This window comes from Lepus europaeus, chromosome 10 (assembly GCF_033115175.1).
Source record: "Lepus europaeus isolate LE1 chromosome 10, mLepTim1.pri, whole genome shotgun sequence".
Lineage (NCBI taxonomy): Eukaryota > Metazoa > Chordata > Mammalia > Lagomorpha > Leporidae > Lepus > Lepus europaeus.
Window position 1 is genome coordinate 71,411,345 of NC_084836.1, and position 16,297 is coordinate 71,427,641.

Sequence of the window (16,297 nt, forward strand, 5' to 3'; positions counted from 1 at the left end):
CCCACACTGAAGTACCTGAGCTCAATACCTGGCTCTAGCTCCTAATTCCAGCTTCCTGGTAATGAAGACCTTGGGTGGCAGCAGTGATAGCTTAAGCAACTGGGTCTCTGCCACTAACATGGGAGTCCTAGTTTGCGATCCCGGTTCCTAGCTTTGGTCCCTACTCAGCCCCAGTCATTGTGTGCATTTGAGGAGTTGCCCAGCGATGAAACTGTCTGTCTCTATGCCTCTCAAAGAAAATGGAAAAAAAAAAATGTTGGCAAGCCTCAAAGCATTCTGCAAGAAATCAGCTCGCTACTGGAAATTTATGATAAAAGATTATAAATTTTATGTTTTATAAATTATAGTCTATACACCCTTTATATTAGATTTTAAAATGAACTTAGATGCGCATATATATACATATATATAATTTTTAATGGACAATTGTTAATAAGTTACCAACACACACAAATACCATAGCTGATTTTAAAGATTTACTTATTTGAAAGGCAGAGTTACAGAGAGGGAGGGGGAGAGAGCACGAGAGATCGATCTTCATCCATTGGTTTAATTCCTTAAATGGCTACAACAGCCAGGGCTAGGCCAGGCTGGAGCCAGCAATCTAGAACACCATCCAGGTCTCCCACATAGATGCAAGGGCCTAAGCACTTGGGCCATCTTCTGCTGCTTTCCCAGGCACATTAGCAGGGAGCTGGATTGGAAGCAGAGCAGATGAGACTTTAACTGGTGTCCATATGGAATACCAGCATCATAGGCAGCGGCTTTACTCACTGTGCAACAATGCTGGCCCCACCACAGTGCTGTTGATTTTAAACTATCATGGAATTGAGGAATGTTGCCAATAGCCCCATCCTTTCATATTTTAAATGGAGACTATATGAATGTTGAGTAGAAATTGTTATGTTTGACATGATTAAAAGATGACATATGCATAGTGCAAAATAAGATGAGAGTGACAGGGAGAGAGGAAGAGGTAAAGGAGGGAGAGACAGACACACACAGATCTTCCACCTGCTAGTTCATTCCCCAATGCCTGCAACAGCCAGGACTGGGCCTGGCTAAAGTCAAGACCCAGGATCACCATCTGGGTCTCCTGGGAGGCAGGGACCCAAGTACTTGGGCCATCATCTACAGCTTTCTCAGGTGCATGAGCAGGAAGCTGGATTGGAAGGAGAGAAGCCATGACTGGAACAGACATTCCAATATGCACATGGGCAGCTTAACTCACTGCACCACAATGCCTGTATCCTATTGAAATTTTTTTTAAAAAAGGAAAATTCCTGTGGCTTAAGATTTGTCAGTGGTTCTTTAAGGGCACTGTATCTGAAGGCTAATGTTATGTTTACAATATAACTTGCACTGAATACCTAATATGTGCCGGATGGTCTTCTATCAGAATGCAGAGATATCATTCAACAACACACCAAAAGAAGAGCTGGCATCTTTGAGGACTTTATACTAAATGAAATAAGCCAATCACGGGACACAAATACTCTATATACACGTATCTGAGGCATCTGAAGTTGTCAGCACCACAGAAACGGGAACTAGAATGATGGCTGCCAGGGGCTAGAAGGGAAAATGGGAGTTGTTCAATGTGTACAGTGTCAGTAGTGCATGATGAAAACGTTCTTGAGGTCTGCTGTACAACAATGTGAATAAAGTTGATGCCACTGAATTGTACAATTAAAATTGTTAAGATGGTTGGTGGGCGGGGAGTGGGGGAGAGTGGGAAGAATAGTTGGGGTGTGAATCCAGGCCTGTCTCACAAACTCATATTTAGCATTATGTTATTATTGTTTCCTACTTTCAAATAATTACATCTTGAGACAAAAGAATATGTCTTTTCTTTGACAGGCTCCCTGTTCTGTATGGCAGGGTAGCAAGCCATGGGCAGAGGCTGCATTGCCTGGAGCCTGACAGGTACCAGAACTTTTTCCTGGAAGAATGGCATGCTCAATAGAAATGGCAAATTCAATACGGAGTCATTAATCCAAGAGATTAAGTGGAGAATCAAACACAGGTCAAAGAATTAGGTAAGAAGAATCCTGGGGAAATAGTTTTGGCTGTTTAAGAAACAATACATGACTCCGTAACTGAAAAAATGCTTAGTCTATTAAAAGAAAAGAGTCTGTGATAGAAGAAGTTTAAAATCAATGTTTTTTTAGCTTATAACCTGAAGTGAGTTATTATGGGCAGTATACAGCAGAGCAGGGCCTCAAATAGAATGAAATACTTCTGAGGATGAATTAGAATCAAATGTTAGAAATGATGAAACCCGGCCAGCGCTGTGGCTCAATAGGCTAATCCTCCACCTTACGGTGCTGGCACACCGGATTCTAGTCCCTGTTGCCCCTCTTCCAGGCCAGCCCTCTGCTATGGCCCGGGAGTGCAGTGGAGGATGGCCCAAGTGCTTGGGCCTTGCACCCGCATGGGAGACCAGGAGAAGCACCTGGCTCCTGCCTTTGGACCAGCGCAGTGCGCCGGCCGCAGTGGCCATTGGAGGGTGAACCAACGGCAAAGGAAGACCTTTCTCTCTGTCTCTCTCTCACTATCCACTCTGCCTGTCAAAAAAAAAAAAAAAAAAAAAAAAGAAACCCAAAATATAAAAGCAAAACAAAGGATTATCTAAAGCTATGCAAACTTAAGGTAAATTGAGTGTGGGTCCAGAAAAGCAGGAAGGCAGCTTGCCAGAATGCAAAGAATAACTTGTTTTTAAGATCTACACTTAGAGGACCGCTGCTGTGGTGCAGCGGGTTAAAGCCCCAGCCTGCAGTGCCGACATCCCATAAAGGCGCTGATTCAAGTCCTGGATGCTCCGCTTCTGATCCAGCTCTCTGCTGTGGCCTGGGAAAGCAGTGGAAGATGGCCCAAGTCCTTGGGTCCCTGCACCCACATGGGAGACCTGAGCTCTGGTCATTGTGGTCATTTGGGGAGTGAACCAGAGGATGGAGACCCCCCCCCCCCCCCCCGGCTCTACCTCTCTGTAACTCTGCCTTTCAAATAAAATAAATGAAAAAAAAGCTACACTTAGGGGATGTCATTTGGTATGGCAGGTTAGCTGCTGCTTGAGGCTGGTTTTCTTTCTTTCTTTCTTTTTTTTTTTAAAGATTTATTTGAAAGGCAGAGTTACAGAGAGGCAGAGGCAGAGAGAGAGAGAGAAAAGTCTTCCATCCATGGGTTCATTCCCCAAATTGCCGCAACAGCTGGAGCTGAGCTGATCCGAAGCCAGCAGCCAGGAGCTTCCTCCGTCTCCCACGCGGGGGCAGGGACCCAAGGACTTGGGCCAACTTCTACTGCTTTCCCAGGCCATAGCAGGGAGCTGGATCGGAAGTGGTGGAGGAGCCGGGACTCGAACCAGCGCCCATATGGGATGTTGGCACTGCTGGTGGCAGTTTTACCCTCTATGCCACAGCACCAGCCACTGGCACCCTGGCTGCTTAGTCTCTGATGCAGCTTCCTCTCTATCACTACCTTTCAAATAAATAAATAAGTAAATAAATCTTTAAAAAAAATAAAGTCTACAAGTATTAGCAGTATAGTGTAAGGCAAGCTCCTTGATATTCCACCAGCCTGTTTGTATACTCCAGGGTGTCACGAACGTTTATTTGCTGATGGTCTGAGTATCTTCTAGGGGCCAGGGCTGTACTACTCAGGAGCTGGAGGGACAGAAATGAAAGCACTGTCCTGTATTTGCTCTCGGCTACTATGCAACGTAATGAGACCTACAGACCGTTTCAAGTACGAGTGCAAACTCACTAAATCCTCATTTACTCCCGTTCACAACCTGATACTTAAAACGTAGGTACTAACAATTGCATTTTTTAAGAGTCAGAAATGGGGCCTCTTGCCCAGCATCAAGACGTCGGAGCCACTTCACCACCCGAGACAGGAAGGCCCAAGTTTGCGCCCATGGCGGGTGGTGGAGGGAACCTCCCGCGTCGAGGGGTGCGGCTTGAAACCTTCTGCACACGGGGATTAAATATTACTAAGAATGACGATGATGAAGGCAAACGGCGCATGGAGACGTCAGCGTCGTGCTCGGGACCGGCAAGCACTGAGTGAGTGCTGCTAACTTCACGCTACCCCTTCCCGGGCCACCACTGCTCCTGTTCTCACGGGTTTGGGCTACTTATTACGAGGTGGATGATCAAACGAGTGGCAGTGCTCGGCACCCACCAGCAATATTAAAAAAAGCCCGCCTCTGCTGGCTTTACGTCTCCGCCGTACGACAGCGGCTACGCTCTTCGCTTCTCACCTATTCTACAAAGCTCTGCTTCCGTCCCATTTTACGTCGCCACTTCGGCCACGAGCAAAGTTCTCGCAGGAGCCACCGAGCGGCGCGTGGGCGTGAGCCGCCACCATAACAGTCCCAGGAACCGCCTCGCGGCCCCCCGCGACCAACCAGCGCGAGCTCAGCTCTCGCGCGAAGAGACGCGGTTTTTAAACGTAAACGTCTGACTCCGCCCTACTCGGCGCGTGGGGTGGGGGTGGGGTCACGTGACCGGCGCCTGCGTCCTCGCTTCAAGGTCTTTCCTGGCGGTACGCGGGCTGCGCAGCCGACTACGGAGCGTCGCGATGGCCATTCCGGAAGTGGGCGCTCAGACTTCCGCTTCGTCGGCGGAAGCGTGTCACAAAGCCGGCCGTCGAATCCTAGCGGAAACTCGTCACGTCGCAGTTGCCCCCGCACGGCGGATGTGTGTCGCCGCGTAGGTGACGCTGGGAAGTGCTCGCAGCCTCTGCCGCTGCCTTCTGGTTGTAGCACTATGGAGGGAGAGAGGAAGAACAGCAACAAGCGGTGGTATTTTACTCGAGAACAGCTGGAGAACAGCCCATCCCGCCGGTGTGGCCTGGACCCCGATAAAGAACTTTCTTATCGCCAGCAGGCGGCCAATCTGCTTCAGGACATGGGTCAACGTCTTTTCGTGTATCCTTGCGGCCTAGGCCTTCGGGCCTGGGAGTCGGTGCCGGCCGGGCTCGGGGCGGGGACGGGAGGTGGGCAGGAGCCGGAGCGCTAGGTGAGCGAGCGCGCCGCGGGGCGGGCTGAAAGTCGGGGTTGGCGCCAGGGCAGCGAGGCGGAGTTCGTTTCCCGCTTGCTCACCCTTGCCGGGAATGCAGGCCCTTCCCGGCTTTGTGTTTCCACCGGTTCTCGTGGTCTGCCGGCTGCCTTTGAGCTTGTCCTTTCCCTTACGCCCTCGGGGTCTGGTGGAGGGTTCACTGTTGACGCCTGTCCCCCTTAAACTCGGCGTGTTAGCGATTCAGTACCCGAAAGCCTTGCACAGGTGGCTTAGAATTCGTGTCCAAGCAGTGGTTCCGAATCTGTGGCTCCCGCGTGCTGATTTAACTTGGTCAGAGGCTCCCTCCGTCCTGGCCCGCCTCGGTTCCTTGTCCGCCACGCTGCTTGGGGGCCAGACGTCGAAGTGGGCGCTGTTAGAAGTTCCGAGGAAGGAAAAGATGGCAGGTTGGGTGTGTAGGGTCTGCGTAGAGCTGTGGTTCTCATGTTTCCCACCGTTTGCGAGATTCTGGGTGCTTAACGCTAACGCCGAGTTTGAGTGTGTATTCGTTCCTTTCGTAATTCAAAATTGAGCGAATTCCGTGCTTTGTTTTTCCGCCCGAATGTATTTGCTTGTCGGAAGACGTTTGTTTTGCGTCGGAGGGAAGAATGTCGTTTTCAAGCTGCTTCTGTCGTGGGCTGAAAACTTTTTTCTGAAGTGCAGCTTCCATGTAATTGGTTGCTGACTGTCGTGTTTGTGGGGGTGCGCCCAGTCTGAAATGCAGGGGTTGCCCTCTGTTGCCAGCCTGTTTTCCATATCGAATTTGTTTCCTAAGCATCTGATCTGTACAGAGCTAAACCATGTTGTCTGAGATCCGGTTTTCAGTGTATCCTTGAAACTTTTTATATGTGTGTTATTCACCTTGTTGCTAAGTAACATTTCTGTATCTCATGTTGTTTGCGACGGCCTTAAGATGTAAGACATGAAAACAATTTTATTTTCAGCGAATGAATATCAGGCGTTTTGAAAAATGGTAGTCCCAGGGGTTGCTCTGTGGCCAGAGAGAGGTGGAACTGTAAACTTAATTGCTGGGGTGTGGAAGCTGAGGGAGATAGTGGTGACATACTCCCCAGGGCTATGGCTGCATCAGGGAGGACCTTGTAAATGATGATAAAGAGATACCCTGAGCTAATGCATCATCTTTGCAGGATGTTCAGAAGGTGAGTGAAAGCATTCAAGAGCTCATTGGCCGGCGCTGCGGCTCAATAGGCTAATTCTCCGCCTGCGGCGCCGGCACCCTGGGTTCTAGTCCCTGTCGGGGCGCCAGATTCTATCCCGTTTGCCCCTCTTCCAGGCCAGCTCTCTACTGTGACCCGGGAGTGCAGTGGAGGATGGCCCAAGTGCTTGGCCCTTGCACCCGCATGGGAGACCAGGAGAAGCACCTGGCTCCTGCCTTCGGATCAGCGCGGTGTGCCGGCCGCGGTGGCCATTGGAGGGTGAACCAACGGCAAAGGAAGACCTTTCTCTCTGTCTCTCTCTTTCTCACTGTCCACTCTGCCTGTCAAAAAAAAAAAAAAAAAAAAAAAACACAAAAAACAAACAAAAAAAACAACCTAATTACATAGTTTTGTTTATAAGCCATATTGAGCCACACAGCCTGAGAAATTTAGTAATTTGGTGAATTTGTAGTGAGTACTTGTGTAAGTAAATGTGGAAGGCATTGTGGTCAGTGCCAGTTGGCAGTTAATAATTTGGCGGAGGAGAATGGGCTGCTTTCTGATTTGGAGAGGTAAGTAGGTTTTCCTTTAAGAGCATCTATCGTGCTTGGTCTTCTGGTCTTTCTGGAAGGGGCCAGAGGTTATGTTTTCTGGAAGTATCCTGCTTGTTTTTGCCTTAACTGGAGGACTTCAGCTCGCAGCTGACCATCAACACCGCTATAGTATACGTGCATCGATTCTACATGATCCAATCCTTCACTCAGTTCCATCGAAATGTGAGTATGACTTTTCTTACGTGGTGTTCCCTTCGTGAGTCTTCTACATACCTGTTTCTTCAGGTTGGTCTTTGCCACTGAGCTGGGATTTGAACTTGAGGACTCTGCTGCTCACTTTCATTCTGTGTTACACTGTTGCTCTGAATCAGCTTTCCCATTTTCCTATGAAATGTAGTCTTCTGCACCCTTACAGTAGGTAGGTTCTCTAGTAACGAAATAGATTATCAAACGTGTAAAGATGTTTTTGTGGTGGGGGATGGCATTAAAGTGGAAATCATATTTCAGTAGAGCTTTCAAAGCAGCAAATAATAATGTCACAGGAAAGCAAATGAATATAAGTAATTTAGATTTTCACAAACCTTTTACAAAATTCCAATCAATGCCCAGAGGATCTAGAAGGTACAAAATGTGGTAATGCCTCGAGAAATGAATTTTAAGAACAGAACAAAGAAGATGTTAGCAGTAAAAGACCTTTTTTTTTTTCCTCCTGGACAGATTATAAATTATGCTACTTTCAGTTTTGCTACCTGAAATGGTCCTAGTTAAGATTATTAGTAAGTAGCTTGGAAGTGAATGCATAGTGGTAGTCCACTAAGGCTGTATTTGTTTTAAAAACATTCCAAGGTAATGGGGATAAGCTTGAGGAACACTTTATATGGTTTGCTCATCAGAGATTTCATTATTTTTGTAAAAAGAAAAAGGTTATGCTTTTGAATAAATTTGTTTTAGGCTTTACTTTGGGATGATGGTTTTGAGTTTTTTTTTTTTTTTTTTTTTTAAAGCTCTTGGAAGAGAGTTTGTGAAGCTAGATATAGCTCCTGTAAAGTAAGAAATGGGCAGAATCCAGGGGCTGATATTGTGGTGTAACAGGTAAAGCTTCTGCCTGCAGTGCCGGCATCCCATATGGACGCCAGTTCTAGTCCCTTCTGCTCTACTTCCTATCCAGCTCTCTGCTATGGCCTGGGATAGCAGTGGAAGATGACCCAAGTCCTTGGGAACCTGCACTTGTGTGAGAGACCTGGAGCAAGCTCCTGGCTCCTGGCTTCGGATCAGCCTGGCTCTGGCTGTTGCAGCCATTTGGGGAGTAAACAAGAGGATGGAAGACCTCTCTGCCTTTCAAATAAATAAATATAAAAAAAAAAAATTGGTTGAATCCAGATTGGGAGTGAGTGCACAGGACACCCTTTGGTGTGATTAGGAATTCCTAACTGTCTCTGATTATTCATCCAGCTTGACTTTCTTCTGTTTTTGGCCCTGATACCTACTCTGATTGTAAAGAATACACCATTGTTATTGGGAGAGTCTGTCTGACAGCACCAGATGGGATATTGTGAAACTGAAGAGGAACTTCATAGCTGCCTTCCTAACTCGAAGATTTTCTATGGCTTTTCCCTTTTATTATGATAAAGATAGACGATTTGGGGATAAAGAAATCATAAATCAGTTTGTTTATTTGAAAGGCAGAGTTACAGAGATGCAGAGGCAAAGAGAAACAGATCTTCCGTCTCCTGGTTTGCTCTCCAAATGGCTGGAAGAGCCTGAGCTGGGCTGATCTGAAGCCAGGAGCCAGGAGCTGCTTCTGGGTCTCCCATGTGGGTGCAGGGTCCCAAGGACTTGGGCCACCCTCTACTGCTTTGTCAGGCCATAGCAGAGAGCGGGATCGGAAGTGGAGAAGCTGGGACTGGAACCAATGTCCATATGGGATGCTGGCACTACAAGCGGCAGCTTTACCCGCTATTCGACAGCATTGGCCCCACAAGTGGCATATTAACCACTTGAATTGTGTCTTTCCTTATTTCCTATATAGTAAGTTCAGCAAGGACAGAGTTTCTGTATTCTCCAAAGCATCTTCAGTAAACTTGTTAATGAATGATCTGGCAGTTCTCCCATATCGGGTTATCTTTTGGCTGTCATGACTGTTTCCAGAATCTAGTAGTTACTTTGGGGTTGTTGGTCCTCTTTAAAATCCCGATTTTTAAAGAAAAATTTTATAGGTGGGTGTTGGACAGAGTAGTAACATGTTGCTTAGAACACCCATATCCCATATCACAGTGACTGGGATTGAGTCCTAGGTCCACTTGCAGTCCCAGCTTTCTCTTAATGTGATCCCTGGAGGTAGTAGGTAATTGAGTCCCTACCACCCACGTGGGAGACCCTGTTGTGGGTATTTGGGGAGTGAAACCGTGGGCGGAAGGTTTGTCTCTGTTTCTCTCTGCTTTTCAAATAAATGGAAGGAAATGAAGTTTAAAAAGTGGGGCTGGTGTTATATAACAGCAGGTTAAGCTGCCACTTATGGCATTGGCATTCCTTATTGGAGTGCTTGTTGGAGTTCTGAATGCCTTGCCTTCGATCCAGTTCCCTGCTAATATGCCTGGGAAAGCAGCAAGCCAAAGTCCTTGGGCCCATGCTGCCCACATAGGAGACCCGGGTGGAGTTTTGGGCTCTTGGCTTCATTCATCCTGGCGTAGCCCTGGCCTTTGTGGCCCTTTAGGGAGTGAGCTAGTGGATGGAAGATCATGCTGTCTCTTTCTCTGTCTCACTCTCTTTCTGTTGCTTTATGTTTTAAATGAATAAATCTTTTACAAGCTGTCAAATTTATTTATTTATTCATTTATTTATTTGAGAGGCAGAATGAGAGAAAGAGAGGGGGTGGGGGGAGTGCATGAACTCTGTCTGCTAATTCACTCTCCAGATGCCTGCAATGGGTGGGACTGGGGCTGAAGCTGGGAGCTGGAGTTAGGAGCCCAATCCAGATTTTCCAGGTGGGTGGCAGAGACCCAGTTACTTGAGCCATCACCATTGCCTCCCAGGGTCCAATCAGCAGGGAACCAAGAGTTAAGATTTTAAAAAAAATTTATTTTTGAATGACAGAGTTACAGATTGGGTGGGGTGGCAGTGGTGGATAGAGATCTCTTCTATCCACTGGTTCACTTTCTAGATGGCTGCCAACGACTGGGGCTGGGTCAGGCCAAAGGCAGGAACCTGGAATTCCAACCAGGTCACCCAAATGGTGGCAGGACCTGAACACTTTGCATGTCTTCTGCTGGTTTCTCAGGTGCATTAGCAGGAGCTGGATCAGAAGTGGAACAGCCCAGACATGAACCAGCTCTTCTTGTGGGATGCTGGCATCACACAGGCGGTGGTCTAACTCATTATGCTACAACACTGTCCCTTACCTTCCTTACCTTTCTTATTGTTTTAAAAGGTTTACTTTTTTATTTGAAAGGCAGAGTTACAGAGAGAGAGGGAGAGATAGAGAGATCTTCCATTCACAGATTTGTTCCCCAAATGGCTGCAACAGCCAAGGCTGGGCCAGGCCAAAGCCAGGAGCCAGGAGTTTCTTCCAGGTTTCCCATGTGGGTCCAAGGGCCCAAGGACTTGCATCATCTTCAGCTGCTGTCCCAGGTGCATTAGCAGTGAGCTAGATCAGAAGTGGAGCAGCCGGGACATGAACCGGCATCCATATGGGATACCAGGCACCACAGGTGGAGGCTTAACCTACTATGCCACAGCCCCGGCCCCTTAATTTAAATTCTTATAGGTGGAATTGCTTTGGCCAAAGGTAAGAAAGTGTAAAATTTTTGTTGTGTCAGTTTGCCCCACTGAAACATCAACATTGTTTCTATGTGTAAGGTTCCTTTTTTCTATACCTTGACAAACAACAAATATTCATTACTCTAAGAAATACTAAGTACTAACTGTTGTCAAGTACAAGTGCTACATTGTTGAATAAGATGCATGGGGTCCTAAATTACTTTCTTAAATATCTTAAATTGGTTTGGGTCTTGGGTTGTAGCAGGTTAAGCCACGCTTGGGATACTGGTATCCCATATCAAAGTGCCTGATTTTGATGTGGGTGAGTATGGGTATTTATTTTTTAACTCCAGGTCCCTGTCATGCACAAAGATACACATTCTAAGTGCTGACAGAAAGTGTATTTAAAAGGTGAGAAACACACACATATTCAGGTGAGCATGGGTTGTCCCACACAGAAACACCTGTCATGAGAGGGCAGTGGGTTAGAAGATTTGCCTGAAAGGAGAAACATGGAGGAAGGGAGACAGAAGTGTCTGGCCATCTCTCCAGCTGTGATTTGTGGCAGAAGAGAAAGCCCTTTCTAGTTTTTGGTCTCCTTTATGAGCTCAGTGTGGTGCCTCTCCACGTGTGAAGCTACCTGGGAAATATATGACACTTCTACAAGTTCATCATGGAGCTCGATATAATATATTCATGGCATCTTCCCTCAGGTCCTGTATGAAATGGATGCATCCTGGGAAAGGGGACATTTTGATTGATAGAGTTACACATGGGAGCTTGTGACTTCCAGCTCAGTAATCCTAAATTAACTTCCTGCCTGTTTATCTCACATCAGTTTAACAGTCCTGGCTGCCCTGTGTTTCTGATTCAGCTTCCTGCTAACACACCTAGGAGGCAGATGATGGCTCAAGTGCTTGGGATCTTGCTGTTCATGTTCCTGGCTTTCGCCTGCCTTAACCTTGGCTGTTGAGTCATCTGGGGAGTGAATCGGCAGATGTGTGTCATCTCTCTGTCACTCTGCCTTTCACATAAATCAATAAAATCTGAAAAAGTAATTCTTAAGTTAGTAAAGTTGAGCTTCTTTTTCTTTTTGGTCATTATTCCTATGAGATGGAAGAACTGGGTAAAAATTACTGTTGATTCTGATTATCTTTTTTTTTTTTTTTTTGACAGAGTTAGACAGAGAGAGACAGAAAGAAAGGTCTTCCTTTTTTTACGTTGCATCACCCCCTAAATGGTTGCCACAGCCGGCACGCTGCGCCGATCCAAAGCCAGGAGCCAGGTGCTTCCTCCTGGTCTCCCATGCGGGTGCAGGGCCCAAGCACTTGGGCCATCCTCCTCTGCCTTCCCAGGCCACAGCAGAGAGCTGGACTGGAAGAGGAGCAACCAGGACAGAATCTGGCGCCCCAACCAGGACTAGAACCCGGGGTGCCGGCACCACAGGTGGAGGATTAGCCAAGTGAGCCACAGCGCCAGTCTGATTATCTTACTTATATGAGTTTTTTTAATAAAAATGTTTATTTTCATCCACTTGAAAGGCAAAATGACAGGGAGAGAGGGAAGGAGGGTTCACTCCCCAAATGCACACAACTGCCAGAGCTACCCAGGCCATGTGTCCCACATGGGTGATGGGGTCAAAGCACTTGTGAATACTTTTTCCATTTTGTTCTGTCTCTTTGTTTATAGTGTTTTGGAGTTTAGAGCTCGTGCCTTTCTTTCATTTTTTTGGAAATGTTTTTGTTGAGGTATAACAGTAAAGCACAAAAACGAGAAGCATGTAAATCAATTCTTAATTTTTATGTTTGTGAATGTAACCACCACTTATACAAAAAGGCAGTGTATTTCTAATACCCTGGAAGGTAGAGTACTTGCCTTTTCATTGAAATATATCTTCTTTCTTTAATGGACATGGTTAAATCATTGGTTTCTTTCTTTAAAAAAAATTATCTCGGGGCTGGTGCTGTGGCATAGTAGGCTGAGCCTCCACCTGCTGTGACAGCATCCCGTATGGGTGCTGGTTCGTGTCCCAGCTGCTCCACTTCCGATCCAACTCTCTGCTTATGGCCTGGGAAAGCAGTGGAGGATGACCTAAAAGCTTGGGCCCCTGTACCCACATGGGAGACCCAGCAGAAGCTCCTGGCTTCTAGTTTCGGATTGGTCCGGCAGTTCTGGTTGTTGCAGCCATTTGGAGAGTGAACCAGTGGATGGAAGACCTTTTTCTCTGTCTCTCCCTGTAGTGGAGTAAGCCATGGTATGCAGTGCCAGCATCCCATATGGGCGCCGGTTCGAGTCCCAACTGCCCCACTTCCAATCCAGCTCCCTGCTAATGGCCTGAAAGCAGCAAAAGATTGTTCAAGTGCTTGGGCGCCTGCTGCCCATGTAGGAGGCCCAGGAGAACTGGAAGAGTCTTCAACTGAACCAGCAGGTGGAAGATTTCTCTCTCTCTGTAATTCTGACTTTCAAATAAACAGATAAATAATTTAAAATTTATTTATTTGTAAAGCAGAGAAAGAAATCTCCCATCTGCTGGTTTACTCCCCAAATGTGTGCAGCAGCCAGGGCCTGGACCAGGTTGAAGCCAGGAGCATGGGACTCAGTCTGGTCTCTCATGTGGCTGAAAAAACCATCGCCTGCTGCCTCTCAGGGAGTGCATTAGCTTGAAGTTGGAATTGGAAGCAGAACATGGACTAACCCTTTCTTCGGAATGGGATATGAGTGTCCCAACCATCGCTTTCCTGCTGTGCCAAACACATGCCCCTCACATATTTTTTTTTTCACTTATATTATGGGGTGCATTTAGTCTTGTTTGAGAAGAAATTTAACCTCATTAATTGAATTGGGGGAAATATAAATTATGCTGTACTACTATTGGGATGTGTGTATGTGTTCATACTGCATTTTTTTTTTTTTTTGAATAAAGATTGTTTGAAAAGCAGAGAGAGAGAGAGAGGTCTTCTGTCTGCTGGTTTACTCCTCAGATGGCCACAGTGGCCAGAGCTGAGCCGATCCGAAGCCAGGAGCCAGGAGCTTTTTCCAGGTTTCCCATGTGGTTGCAGGGGCCCAAGCACTTGGGCCATCTGCTGCTGCTTTCCCAGGCCATAAAGGAGAGCTGGATTGGAAGTGGAGCAGCTGGGACTCAAGCTGGCGCTCATGGGATGCTGGCAATGCAGGTGGGACTTTTCCTGCTACACCAGAACACTGGCCACCATATTGTATTTTATATTCCAAAACGCAGGGCCTGAATTTTTTTGTTTTTTGAAATAAATCAGACTCTTTGGAGGGAGCAGGTTTGAAAGTCCCCCAAGTGATTTTTTATTTTATTTTTAAATTTTATTTTTAAAAATTTTATTTGTGTATTTGAGAGGTAGAGTTACAGACAAAAGAGAGAGAGAGACAAAGAAAGGTCTTCCATCCACTGGTTCACTCCCCGAATTGCTGCAAAGCCAGGAGCTTCTTCTTGGTCTCCCTGCACTCTCTCACTAACTCTGCCTGTCAAAAAAAAATTAAAAAAAAAAAAAAAAGAAAAGAAAATATATTATAGAAAAGTATAACATAGGTAACAGTGGAGCTACAAATAAGTATTAGAATGGCAGCTCTTGTCAGCAAATGAAATAGATATTAAATTAGTCCATTCCTTTGGCTCATAAGATCTAGCTCTTGCTTTTTTTTTTTTTTTTTTTTTAAAGATTTACTCACTGGGGTGGCAGAGTTACAGAAGAGAGAGGGAGAGACAGAGAGAGTCCTCTGTCCGCTGGTTCACTTCCCAAATGGCCTAAACAGCTGGTGCTGGGCCAGGCCAAAGCCAGGAGTCAGGAGCTTCTTCCAGGTCTCCCACATGGGTGCAGGGGCCAAGCACTTGGGCCATCTTCTACTGCTTTCCCAGGCCATGGGAAGACCTGGCCAGAAGCTCCTGGCTACTGGCTTTGGTTCCTTGTGGCTACAGTCATTGTGGCCAATTGGGGAGTGAACCAGCGGTTGGAAGACCTCTCTCTCTCTGCCATTCCTTCTCTCTGTGTAACTCTGAGTTTCAAATAAATAAATAAATCTTTTTTTTTTTTTTTTTAAATAGAAGTAGAGCAGTAGAGACTTGAACCAGCATCCATGTGGAATGCCAGCACTGAAGGCAGAGGCTTAACCTGCTGCGCCATACCTTGGCCCCCCATTGCTATCGTTGATTCATTGAAGTTTTCTTGAGATTCAAGAAAAGTTCTGTTTCCTGAGATTTTCCAGATCATCAGGCCATATCTATGTTATGTTGTTCTAATGTAATTAGGTCTGAATTGGCTTGAAATTTTTCCTCCACATGCCTTCTATAAATCATCTTGTGAGTTTAACACTATGCCTGGTATTCTTTTAAAAAATATTTTATGTATACTTATAAAAATAACTGGGATGATTTGCATATAGGAAAATTCATTGCTTTATGTATACAGTTCATTGATTTTAGTACATTTATAAAATTGTGCGGCCATCATCACTGTTTTAATCCCAAGAGATTGATATTACTGTAGAAACTCCTTACCTTTAACATTCACTCCCATTTGCTCTCTTTCCACATCCATTAACTTAATCTCTGGATTTACCTATTCTGGACATTTCAATTTATTTCTTTAAAAAATATAGTGATTTGATACAAGTTTATAAGGAAACTAATTTTTTAAAGATTTTAAAAAATGATTTAGTTACTGATTTGAAAGAGTTAGGGAGAGAGAAAGAGAGGGAGAGATAATCCATCCACTGGTTCACTCCTCAGATGTCTGCAATAGCCAGGGCTAGGCCAGGCCGGAGCCTGTGTGTCTCACATGTTGGTGGCAGGGACCTAAGTCTTTAGGACTTGGGCCGTCTTGAGCTGATTTTCCCAGGCCATTAGGAGGGAGCTGGGTTAGAAGTGTAGTAGCCGGGACATGAACCGGCTCCCATATGGAATGCCAGCATCTCAGGCAGCGTCTTTACCTGCTACACAACAACACTGGCCCCAGGAAACTTACTTTAAGTAGAATACAGTCTGCTGGCCGGCGCCTTGGCTCAATAGGCTAATCCTCCGCCTGCGGCGCCGGCACCCTGGGTTCTAGTCCCGGTCGGGGTGCCGGATTCTGTCCCGGTTGCTCCTCTTCCAGTCCAGCTCTCTGCTGTGGCCCGGGAGTGCAGTGGAGGATGGCCCAAGTGCTTGGGCCTTGCACCCGCATGGGAGACCAGGAAAAGCACCTGGCTCCTGCCTTCGGATCAGCGCGGTGTGCCTGCCTCAGCGTGCCGGCCGCGGCAGCCATTGGAGGGTGAACCAACGGCAAAGGAAGACCTTTCTCTTTGTCTCTCTCTTTCTCACTTGTCCACTCTGCCTGTCAAAAAGAAAAAAAAAATACAGTCTGCTTCTATCTAGTAGCTTCTCCCATACATAACTTTTATTGAAAGTTTGTTGGAGAATTGGCGTTTGCAGGTGGATATGGATTAATCCATAGGAGAGTTGAAGATCTTATAAGTAGGAGGAAAATATAAAGAAGTGAAGACAGTGACCCAAGCAAAGAACTTGATTTGAGACTTAGCTCCTCTTTTGTTGTGCTTTGATCTAGAAATAAATAATGAATATAATTTCTTTTCTCATTTTATGCAGTCTGTGGCTCCAGCAGCCTTGTTTCTAGCAGCTAAAGTAGAAGAACAGCCAAAAAAATTGGAACATGTCATCAAGGTGGCACATACTTGTCTCCGTCCACAGGAATCGCTTCCTGATACCAGAAGTGAGGTAGGAAATTTAATTACACGTCTGTTCTTTATT

At 46.2% G+C, this 16,297-nt stretch overlaps 2 protein-coding genes across 2 annotated transcripts in view; one reads left to right on the forward strand and one right to left on the reverse strand.

The window, feature by feature from the left end:
- SPMIP11 (sperm microtubule inner protein 11) overlaps positions 1 to 4,365 on the reverse strand; it is a 46,569-nt gene extending 42,204 nt beyond the window's left edge. Inside the window, exon 1 of the mRNA XM_062202237.1 lies at positions 4,262 to 4,365. The gene's annotated coding sequence lies outside the window, so the exon portion shown is untranslated. The remainder of the gene's footprint in view (positions 1 to 4,261) is intronic.
- A 293-nt stretch (positions 4,366 to 4,658) lies between these two features.
- CCNT1 (cyclin T1) overlaps positions 4,659 to 16,297 on the forward strand; it is a 31,050-nt gene continuing 19,411 nt past the window's right edge. The window contains exons 1-3 of the mRNA XM_062203754.1: positions 4,659 to 4,930; positions 6,909 to 6,990; positions 16,136 to 16,264. Of these exons, the coding sequence (XP_062059738.1) occupies positions 4,770 to 4,930; positions 6,909 to 6,990; positions 16,136 to 16,264 (372 nt within the window). The 5' untranslated portion in view covers positions 4,659 to 4,769. The remainder of the gene's footprint in view (positions 4,931 to 6,908; positions 6,991 to 16,135; positions 16,265 to 16,297) is intronic.